Here is an 11,747-nt window from a genome sequence, read left to right as displayed (position 1 = left end):
CTATCTTAATCTCTGATAGCAAGGTCAGGTCCACCACAGTTTATTGGGTAAATGGCAGAGCTCTGCAAATACGATCACATCAGTCTGGCTAAAAACATTTATATAAGAAATAAAAATGGCTCTGAGCATAGAAAAGTTGGCAATGTTTATTTTAAAGTTACTGGGCAACCCTGGTGTATATGTGCAATTTCAAAACCAGGCTTTTAGTGCAGAATGAGTCTTCAGTGTCCTTGATCTCTTTTTATAGGCAATGAAATGCATCCCCCACATTTCCAAACACTTTAGAGCCTTTGGAATTCACTCGATCATAAGAAACAGTCCTAAACATCTTCTCTATTAACAACTATATTGCCCCAATTACTTCAGGTCAAAGCAACATGATTGATTGCAAAGCAAAGCATCCTCATTTCAATGACTTCCAGTTTTCTGTTTTTCTCTGAAAAGCAAATCCAGGCCATTCGTACAGTGAGGCGTTAGACAAAAAGTTTCCAAAAACAGCTAGCAGAATGCAACGAAAGTAATTTAGTAACACAGAAAAAATACAAGTACAGTTATACAAGTGTTCGTGTTCCAAGAACAATTGTAAGTGGGTTTTGTTTTGATTTTGAAAAATCTCCAATATCTCAGGGTAGCTGCAGCAGACCACACACTGGAAAATTATGTGTTTTTCTGGTCACTGTATAATAAGAAAGGATTTTTCTCTCTGAGACAGAAAAGGCCTATTCAAGGTTGGAAAGGGAGTGTAACTGGGAAGAATGAAGAATCAGGAAGCTGGGGAGAGAGGTTATAATTGTGTGAGGATGACTTGGTCTGGTTGTCTGAACGGCTGCCAGGGAGTTAGGAAAGGCAGCTTCTTCTTTTTCATCAGCCTGGGCAAAACACATAGGCTAGAAGCAAAAATCACATAAACACCAGTTTGATGATATCTGTTATTAGGGGTGACTCCACCTCTGGTTGTCTAAGAGGTTGTGCAATACAAAATGTAGCATAGATAGAAAATCAAGTGGGAGGATGAATATCAATCGGTTTAAGACAGTGGGGTTTGTGCCAAAGTTTTTGTGCTATAGTCACATAGCAATTTCTCAGCGAGAAAATGCATAAATATCTACATCATTTATGGATGCAGATCCACTCCAGGCTGTAGACAAGGAGCCAGCAGACAAGTTGTAAACTGAGAGTTAGTTGTGAGTTGTGACTTTCCCCTGACTGCAGAACCCACCGCAGTGAGCCAAGAGCATAACCTCCTTTCCAGGTTATTTTACTGCAGTCACTGGGCAATTCTGGATGGACTCCACCGAGTACATTTTTTTAGCATTCTTCTTACCAATAAAAGAAAATAAAAGATTTTATAGCCTTGATGTGTTTCTGGCACATTATTGAAACTGCTGCTAATAAAACTTTCCCAATATTAAACAAGAGGAAAAAATGACCAAGCTGTAGCAGTGTAAATATCTCACGACTTTAAATAAAAAAAACAAGCCTAAACTTGGGCTTTTATGCAGTAAACTAGAAAACAACATCACAGGAAAATATTGTGTTAAGAGAAGAAAATCCACATAAGCACAACTGATACAAACTCTGTGCCATTTCTGTCCAGTCTCCGTTTCTCATCTGTAAACAGGGGTCATCTTTGTCTTTGCTTCCACTGCCCGCTCTCTGAAGAGTCATAGTCTCTCTCCTACCATGCCAAAGCATTTGTTTTTGGTGTGTTTTTTATGTGCAGTTGTGATTTAACGAGGAATGAGTAATGCTCACTCTTAATCACCACAACTCTAGTGTGACACAGCACCACAGTGACTCCTGCACACTGTCCTGCCCAGCTCTGCAGCAAATAAAGCATGACAATGGACAGCGAGTACTTAAAAACGTCCCTTAAGCGCCAGACTCACCTGCAGTGGGGTAACCTATGTATACAGTACTGCCCTTTACATGCATCATAAATCACAAAGTGCATGAGCTGTTTGATTTTCAATGATTACCACCTCTGTATTTTAAAATGGTCCGTCCCGATGAGCAGAAGTCAAGCACGTGTACCAAGAGACCTGCATGGAGGAACAAGGAGCTCCTGACGATATTCCCTCTATGGTTTCAATGCCCTTTTTCACTTCTGAGATCAGAGGCAGTATCTGAACTACATTGTTGTCACTTATTTCATGCTACCAGGCAACATTTTTCGTGTTAATGCTCTTTGGTGAATTTGACCACGAGAGGGCACCAGTACTGCTTAAAAAAATCCCCAAACAAATAAAAAAAACCCAACAAGTAGGTAAATAAATTAATGGGAATTTGCTTACAAACTGTATAGCTTCAAAGCAGCAGCCATGGGGTGCACTGCATGGGGAGAAAATCACCCAACTACCCAGAGCCAACAGAACGGGTGCTTTTCCTGCTTCCCCTGCAGAGCACTGTCCTTGGGGTGTCTGGTGAAAGGTTCACACATCTTTCTGCATCAGTTTAGTCCAGATCCTCTCTCTTGTTTTTTTCCACAGAGACACCGCCATAAGGAATTTCTCTAGAAACAAAAGAAAAGAAAAAGCCTATTATTATTCAAGATTGCTTCAAAATTATGCCATGTAAAAACAAACCCCTTGGCCTCACACAACCTCCCAGCGAGATCTCCCTGCCAAATACCATCTAGGATACAGGCATTTGTACCAAGAGGAAAAATGTCTACAAATACCCTAATCAAGGGTAAGTGCAATTAGGTATGAACATATAGATCCCTCGCAAAGCTAATTTTGCTTACAAAGGGAAATAGCCCATTGCTAAAAGATCCGTATGGTTAGCTAAACCTTTTCCTGCAGCGCTGGCTGTGAATACAAAAGGATTGTTCTTTTTTGTTTTGGCTGTACGTGAACAAAATGCTGTTTTCAACGAGATGCTTCTCCCGAGTTTTTGTGACGGTTGGATTAATTCCGTGCAATTATTCCCTGAAAGTGAATTTATTCTGAATGCCCCGGTAAATTTCTGGCAGTTCAGAGGAATCGCCCAGCTGGGACACATCCATTGCGAGGAACACCAGGTAAGTCAGAAATGGGGGAAAAATTAAAATAACTCAGTCTGTAATCAGGGTAGAAGGTGGTGGAGCTGCTAGAGAATAAGAGACTCGAAAAGGTGTTTTAAAACACCAGCCTTATAGTCTAAACTTGATGAACCTTTTGGCACTATTTGAATTACCTGTTTATTCTGCTGTATTTCTAAAGGTATGTGGCAGAAAACAGAGCAATGAAGAGTTCCAAAAAGCAAGTAATCACTTGAAATTTGATAGAATATTCTGCAATGAACTGTGCATAAAATGAAACGATTTTCTTCAGTACAGGGTGTTGTAAAATCGTGTTTGCTTAAAGATGAGTTTTTTGTGCTCGAGCAATTCTTGAAGCACTGAAATTATTCCTAATACAGTTACCAGGCCAAAGAGTGACAAAATAAGCTGATTTTGACTCAGTTGTTATTCCTAGCTCCAAATGAGCTACCTAAAATACAAATCAGATAGTTAAAAATGTCTAAAACCATAACACCTTAAAATGGTATTAAAACTACTCTTTAACTTCGGAACAGAAAGATCAGCACCCCTGCAGAAGCACACAGTCCTGATCCTGTCTGAACAGCCCTATTCCCAACAACTGTAAGTATTAATTTTCCTTTCCAACTTCCAAAAGCTTTGTTTCCATTACACATTTAGGTGGTGAGATGCTAGCAGCATAATCCTTTTCATTTCTGGCTCCCACTCCCAATCACTGTTTGTAGGGGTTTAGTTACTGACACTGGTGGGACGGTTTGAAATCCAGAACAAAATATCAACAAAAAGACTTTTAAAATAAAGCTAAGTAACATTATGGAAAATATGCAGAGAGCACCTCTAAGAGTTACGATTTTGTACTTCATTCTTCTCTCATTTTCATCATCTTGCTTAATTGCATCTTCCACTTAGCCCAAGCGCTGCTTTCAGCCTTTTATGAAAATCATACCCATTTAGCAGAAAAAATAAGCTCTTCCCTTTTGATCCCCCTAAGCCCACTTTGCGGAACAGCAATACTTGACAACGCTCTCCTGTTTCATCAGGTGGGAACTCGCAGAGCGCGCTTTGCAGTGATGAAATCAACAGCGATGAAAACTTATGCTCTGAGAGTATGGTACATGCTGGTGCCGATGATACGGCTGAACACCGCTGAGGATTTCCAGTGGACAAAGAATAACCCAGGCTCTTTCTATTACGGCACTTTCCCAGCTGGTACTTTTGAATTACAGTTTACTGTGGGGTTTATAATGCTCTAGATCCACTTGGCTGTTTGCACAAGAAAGCTACCAAAAGGTTTTCCTTGTCACAGGAAAGCACAGCATAACAAATCACAGTATAACAAACCACACCTGAGAACTCTTCTTTTTCATAAATAATCTACGAGTAGTGAAGAGTTATAAACTAAAACTGCCCAGCTAATTGAAGAAATGAGCGTGAGTGAAATAACTGTGCTGGGTTTGTTTCAAGCTGTTCAGTATTGCCCAATTCACTCTTCACTACTGCTTTATGAAGTAGTGTCCTTTCTTCAACACATATTTATACACATCCACACCTTTTGTTCAACCAAAATCTAAACTAAAAAGATCTAGGCACTGATTTGCTTTCATGATCAAGTTTTTAACTGGCTTATGAAATAAAATAGTCATGTCCTTTTGTATCATACTAGGAAAATAAATCAGAATCTATCTATTTTTACACAACAACTAAACTTGTAATTGCTAAAATACCCATAAAAACTAGCAGGCAGAAATAACGTGAGGACCCAATTTTTTCTTGCAGTAAGACACTGCTGCCACGCTATGGATGCACTACCTCAGCAGTGTAAAATAGCAGTCATAAGGTTTAATATCTGAAAGAATAAGATTTCTTTTTCAGTGCATGAGAAAAGGATACTTTTAGTCTATACCCCATTTTCAGGCAGTCTCTTTTTACACATCAATAATAGAAACAATTGGCCTCTTGATCGTGCAGTCACACATATTTCACGCCAAGCTCTGTAGCTGTGAAGGTCTATCGATTACTTTCTCTCATGAAAATTTAGTACAAAGACCAGTTTTGCAGCAAACTGTTTAAATCATAACTCGCTTCTTTTTACCTTCAGGTTTTTTATGGGGTGTTGGAAGCTCTGCATACCAGACTGAAGGGGCCTGGGACAAGGATGGGAAAGGACCAAGTATCTGGGATGCTTTTACTCACAGGAAAGGAAAAGTGTTTAGAAATGAAACAGGAGATGCAGCATGTGACGGGTACCACAAAGTGAAGGTATCGTTACAGAGGAAGTATCCCTCTAGAAACGTTCTGGGGCCATTTCACAATACTGAGTTCCCATTTTGAAGTAACAGCAAAGATTAAATGCTTGGGTTGCTCCACAGCCACAATCAACTTTGGAAGCCAAGGGCTGGTATCTTCAATTAATTCAGTTAAAACCTTCTTTCCTCATAATCTCATAGAATCATTAATACCACAGCATCTCAGGTTTTCAGGATTTTTGTGTCCAAAGAAACAGTCTAAATTGTGTGGGAAGTCCAAATGCTTAGTCAGAACAACAGTGAATGCATTTTATCTTCGAATAAAATTCACATCTTTCTGTGTGTGTTTGGGTAGCTTTAAAGTTCTATTTATATTTAAGAAGAATACAATTTTCTGTTGCAGAATACCTCCACTCATTTTTCCACCCTCTACTTGACGGCGAATCCATTCAGTTACCATGGTTGTTAACTCAACACATTACAAGACTCCTTTGCAGAGTCAAAATAAATGGAGAAAAATGAGGTATACAAGTAGCAAGAGCCATCATCTCAAACCAATGCAGGAATAGCTGATGGAATCCACTTTTGTGCAGCTCTTCTGCATTCAGTACTATTCAATACATGAGTAAGTGAAGTTATTCTGCTTGGACTTGAGCTATGTTAACTGGATTTTGTTTTCACAGGACGACATTCAGTTACTGAAGGAGCTGAAAGTGAATCACTATCTATTCTCTATCTCGTGGCCTCGCATTATGCCCACTGGCATCAAAAGTAAGCATAACCATTTCACCGTATTCTTACCAGGATTAGTAGGCAAAATTCCTTGGTTACATTTTTCAGATGTCTATTTGAGAACCAGTCCAGGTAATTTCTTGTCTGTGTTTCATCAGCAGAGGAATTGAATGAGAAGGGAATACAGTTCTACAACGACACAATTAACAGCCTTCTGGAAAACAACATTACCCCTATTGTGAGCCTCTACCACTGGGACCTTCCTCAGGTCAGACAACATTTAAAGTAGTGAAATGTCTAATATAAATGTGTCTGAGAGAAATACATTTCCTAGAAAAATGTTTCAAGATGCCTGCATGCTTTTAAGTGTGCTTGGAATTATTTTCTGTTCCTTTGCATTGTGTGTACATTGTAGTTTCTATTTTTGAAAAACCTTCTGAGCTACTGAAATATAAATTGGTCTCTGTTAATAGGCAGCTGAACTTTAAATGACATTACTGATTCCTCAAATTCTTCTTTATGAAGGTTCTCCAAGAAAAGTATGGCGGCTGGCAAAATATAAGCATGATAAATTATTTTAATGATTATGCAAATGTATGTTTCGAGAAGTTTGGCGATCGTGTGAAGCACTGGATTACTTTTAGCAATCCTTGGGTAAGTTATCGATGCTTTTCTTTCAGTCACTCCCATTACACCGTTCTGCTGCCAAAATTCAGTGGAAGTAACACTACAGGCCACTACATCATCCATGGAGCAGTGGGGCAGTAGATGGGAGCCAAGGGGAGGGAAAGGAAAAGGCGACAGAGGTTGAGAGAGAGACCAACCATGCAGAAGAGCACAGGATCCAAGGCCACAGGATGGTAGCAAATTGCTGCTCTGCTGTTCAAGGAATAACTAATGCTGTGTATTTGTAGGCAGCTGCCGAAAAGGGTTACGAGACAGGAGAACACGCACCAGGACTGAAGCTCGGTGGATGCGGAGCATACAGAGCAGCGCACCATATTATTAAAGTAAAACTAAAACCATTACTTAAATTATGTGTAAATTAAGAACTTTTTGTACAGTAAGATTTTTTAATTCTGCTCTGTAAACACAAATAGTTTTGCAATGGTGTCATTTCCAACTAGCACATCCAAGGTATCACCTGACTATAATCCATCAATCCATATGCAGATGTAACAGGAAACGCCAAGTGCTTGATGTGACATTGCTGCAACAACTTAATTTCTTTCTTACAACTTGTGTCACTTTTACACTGTTTCAAACTGGTTGAATCAGAAAGTATCCAGGTTACTTTAGAAACAAGGAGTGAAATCCTGACCTGTTGCAATGAACTTGAATTTTTCACATGACTTCAGTAAGGCTGGCTCTCGTTAAAATAGACTTTCATTTGCCTGAACTAATTAGGCAAGGACAGCCAAAGACTGGAGATGCTGGACAGAACACTATACTGGATGCTGCTTATTGCCTTCATAGGGACCTCCTGGAATTTAGGAAAGGAACCTTGCATCAATGCTTTTTTAACATTTTATATGAAATTAAAGCTTCTACAATACACATTAAAGAAATTACGTGGTATTTTCAGACACACCTTAGTGCGATAACTTGATCTTCACTAGCTTTCTATATCAACTATGGCGTAACAGATTAAAATGTGTATATGATTTTTAAACATTTTTTAATTTACAGACTCATGCGAAGGTCTGGCACTCTTACAATAACACATGGCGTAGTGAGCAGCAAGGTAATAAGGATTCATTCTGTAATTATGCTTCTGTTTCTAGTAAGGGCTTAAAGATTATGCAGAAACTGCAGAATTGTCCCTTTGTGTTTTAAGGCATGGTTGGGATTTCCCTCACCAGCGACTGGGGTGAACCTGTTGATCCACACAGCCAAACAGATAGAGACGCTGCTGAGAGATACATACAGTTTCATTTGGGATGGTTTGCAAATCCAATTTACAGAGGAGACTACCCAGAAGTTATGAAGAATTACGTAGGTAAGTCCCAGGAACCGACTGTAACGTGAATAAATGACACACTTCAAGCACATTATAGCGGAATAACCCCTGACCTCTGTGCGGTTTAATCAAGTGTGAGGACGCAAGCGGGACAAGGCAAAGCAACAAATGGCTCATGGGCAGTTTGGGGGTCATACTGGAACTAAAATTTGAGCTGCTGTTGAGCCCTACAGTTGCACATCCGAGTGCTCCAAACTGGAAAGGAAGCAACCACCTCACTTTTCAGTCACAGTCCATTTTCAGTGGCCTAACAAAGACAGGGAGTTGTTAAGTACTCTTCTGGATTTTTCACCTAAGGACAAAGAACCAGGGGTTTTCATCACTGAAGCTTGCATTTCTACAGCCTTCCACTACCTTTTTTACACAGAATGAAGAAGGTAGGCAATGTACCCAGCAGCAAAGCATTTCCTTTCTTGTCATGTTATGTTTTTAAGCATTCTGTTGACATTTATCATGGGGGAAAAAAACAAAACAAAAAAACCCCAGTTCAATTCAATGTCTTTTCCACATCTTGTACCCAACTTCCTTCTCCAAAGTAAAAAGATGAAAGATCATTTTATCTTAAAAAAAGCAATCAAACTAAACTGTCCTCTGCCCTGACAGCAAGTTCAGGAACACCGTATTTATTGTTGGTGAGGTAAAGAAAACAAATTTCTCTGCTCCTCAGAACTTTCCTGTAATTATTTTGATAGGTAAGAAGAGCGCCCAGCAAGGCCTGGGGACATCAAGATTACCAACTTTCTCGGTGCAAGAGAAAACCTATATTAAAGGCACGTCGGATTTCCTGGGAATCGGTCATTTTACCACGCGTTACGTTATACAGAAGAGCTTCCCCTTTCTACAAGTGTCCGGTTACCACACTGACCGTGACCTGGCTGAACTGGTGGACCCAAATTGGCCAGCTCCAGGACCTAAGTGGTTATATTCTGTGCCTTGGGGATTTCGAAGATTACTCAACTTCATTAAGGTGATCACAGAGTCCGTCTTGAAAAGGGAGTGAACAAAATGTTGGGTTACACTTACACTATTTTAGATTTTCAAGATTTTCACCTGATATCTGTCTCGTCATACTGGAAAGTTTCTTTGCTTAAAAAAACCCATCCCTTAATTTCAGTTCAGAAAACTATAGAATTTACTAATTTTAAAATAAAAATACATCATTAACTTCAATTCCTAGTTACACATTGTTCTAACCAAAGGTAACTGTAAATAAATCTAGAAAATTGCTTTTAATGCATTTTACTACGACTCTCATGCTCTGTCGAGTTAAGATGGTTTCATTTCTATGAACCAGTCTGAATGCATCTTTGTTTGCAGACACAGTATGGGAACCCTCTCATTTATGTGACAGAGAATGGCGTTTCTGACAAGGTACAGTGTACTCAACTGTGTGATGAATGGCGGATAGAGTATCTGAAAGGATATATTAATGAAATTCTGAAAGGTAACTTGAAAAACATCTTTTTAGTGCATGAGCTTTTTGAGCCTTTTCACCTTCTGATTATTTTTCACTCCTGTTATTTACATCGTAGAGAAATAAATATTCACAGATCAAAATGGGCTGCAAACTAGACTAACATATTCTTTCACAACAAGGACAACCTAGCCAAACGTACTGATGCTAATGAATACAATAACCTGTATGAGATTTACTACTGTAATAGACCATCAGTTTCCACTTTCAGAAAGGAGAAACTAATTACCATTCTTACAGAGCTCTGTTACCTCTAAGCTGAAGATAACATTTTCAAAGAATCTAAATTACTTTATGCTTTGCCAATTTTTTGTCCTTCTCCCCCCTCCCTATCTCCTTCTGGTATAAAACAAACCCCCTACAGAACCATATTTTAAGGATGATGAACATAGGCAACAAGTTTAACAGTAATTTGTATTCTGTTGACAGCTCTAAACGATGGTGTTAATGTCCAAGGTTACACCGCCTGGTCACTGCTGGATAAATTTGAGTGGAACAAAGGCTTCTCTGAAAGATTTGGATTTTATCACATTGATTTTAAAAACAAGAACAAACCACGATACCCAAAGGCATCCGTTGACTATTATAAAAAGATTATCAATGCAAACGGATTCCCAAATCCACGAGAGGTAACGGCAATCGCTAACTTTATTCTTATTTCTTTTTTTTCCTTCCTTATATGGGCAAATACCACATCGAATGTCATGAAACAACTTGCATGAATACGGCACATGAAATTTGACACTTTGGTTCTGTAAATTAGGGATGCATTAAACACACAGGCCTCCAGAGACAGAGAAAGTGGAAACTGCCTCAATTACTGTTTCTAAAGCATTTCACAAACTCTAACTGGAATTACTGATGTGATCAAAAGTTCTGAATCATGAGTTACCTGCGTGCTGTCAGATTTCTAGGCAGAAAATTGCACACATGTGCTACTTAATGGGAAAACAATATGGAATATATTCTGTGCTTTTAAAAAGTTTATTTAACATTTAACTGAACGAAATGTATTGCAATAAAAATCACAGAGGTACAAAGAAACTTTTGGAAAATCGTGTGTTGACAGAATAAAATAGTTTCAAGTCAATTGTAAAGGACAAATGTTCAGGGACAGAGAAGCTGCTGTGAATGAACAGAAATCGCATTTTAACAGAACCTCTGCATGTCAACCTTCACAGGTGAAAAACTGGCATCGGACGGCCATGGACACCTGCTCCACCACGCACCAGCTCCTTGCTACAGGTGATTATGCATCTTCTGGTTTGTCTTATAAAAGCTTATCATGTAACTTTTAAATTTCTCTGTGAATACTATTATTAGTGGGTTCTAAAAAGATTTTATTCCCTGAAAGCACAGCAGCTTTCAAATACAACAAGCCTCTAAAGAAAAATGTCTTTATTTACTCCCTCCAACTAAAATCACTGCAGCAAAACAGATCAGCTTTGGATGTTAATGGAATACACAAGCTGTAAGAGTTATTATTTAAAATTAAGGCTAGGGATGGCAGTACTATCCTTAAAATTATTAAAAGTGCTAAATGCTCTTTCAAACATAAAACCAAACCACAGAAATCGAGACGACCATGTAGACAGAAAATCTCCAAAATGTTTGACTCCTCCACGAAACAAAACTATTAAACTATTATTGCTGTTTCTGCCAATGTCAACGTTTAACAAAATAATTTTAGCCATAAATGTCCAAAACAATCCTTAATCTATGTTAACTCTAAGTTAATTATTGGTATGCTCCTTTAATCCAGGAGATTGAGTTTCTAACGTATTCCTCATTTCTCAAATTTTAGATTCCCTGATTGCTCACATGGAAACGGTGACAGAGATTGTTCTTCCTACAGTTTTCACACTCTGCATCCTCATCAGTATTGTCCTTCTAATATTCTACCTTCGAAATCACAGATAAAATTGCATGCTTACACACATCTACATTTCACATAATAAATAAACTGTTCTATTCTGCTGGATAAAGTTTACCACAGGCGCCTCTTTTTATACCACTGTAGAGATAAAGAAACACTACCTTACCTACCCACCTAGTGCTTTTATAGGTTTTCTACTGAATTCTCAAAACATAATATTGTTTATCAAAACCCAAAGTAAATTTTCTTTCTGCGGTACTTCCTAATAATTTTAAGTAGCAGATTTTACGTTTCTTATTTTGGAACCACCTATGATTTTATGATATATTGCACATAGAAATGTGTATTATAAAGTAATCCAAGCACTTCCAGAATGG

General features: G+C 38.6%; 1 protein-coding gene across 1 annotated transcript; it reads left to right on the top strand.

Moving 5' to 3' along the window:
• The first annotated feature begins 4,137 nt into the window (after positions 1-4,137).
• LCTL (lactase-like) lies at positions 4,138-11,414 on the top strand. Its single transcript, XM_010185104.1, has 13 exons — positions 4,138-4,231; positions 5,121-5,281; positions 5,952-6,039; positions 6,162-6,268; positions 6,526-6,654; positions 6,915-7,010; positions 7,690-7,744; positions 7,838-7,999; positions 8,713-8,987; positions 9,338-9,464; positions 9,924-10,123; positions 10,676-10,739; positions 11,299-11,414. The coding sequence occupies exons 1-13, from the start codon at positions 4,138-4,140 to the stop codon at positions 11,412-11,414; spliced, it is 1,674 nt and encodes a 557-aa protein (XP_010183406.1).
• Positions 11,415-11,747: the final 333 nt, after the last annotated feature.

Source organism: Mesitornis unicolor, unplaced genomic scaffold, assembly GCF_000695765.1.
Source record: "Mesitornis unicolor isolate BGI_N332 unplaced genomic scaffold, ASM69576v1 scaffold14425, whole genome shotgun sequence".
NCBI classification, from domain to species: domain Eukaryota; kingdom Metazoa; phylum Chordata; class Aves; order Mesitornithiformes; family Mesitornithidae; genus Mesitornis; species Mesitornis unicolor.
Note: the sequence above shows the minus strand (reverse complement) of the source record. Positions and strands in the feature narration are given on the sequence as shown.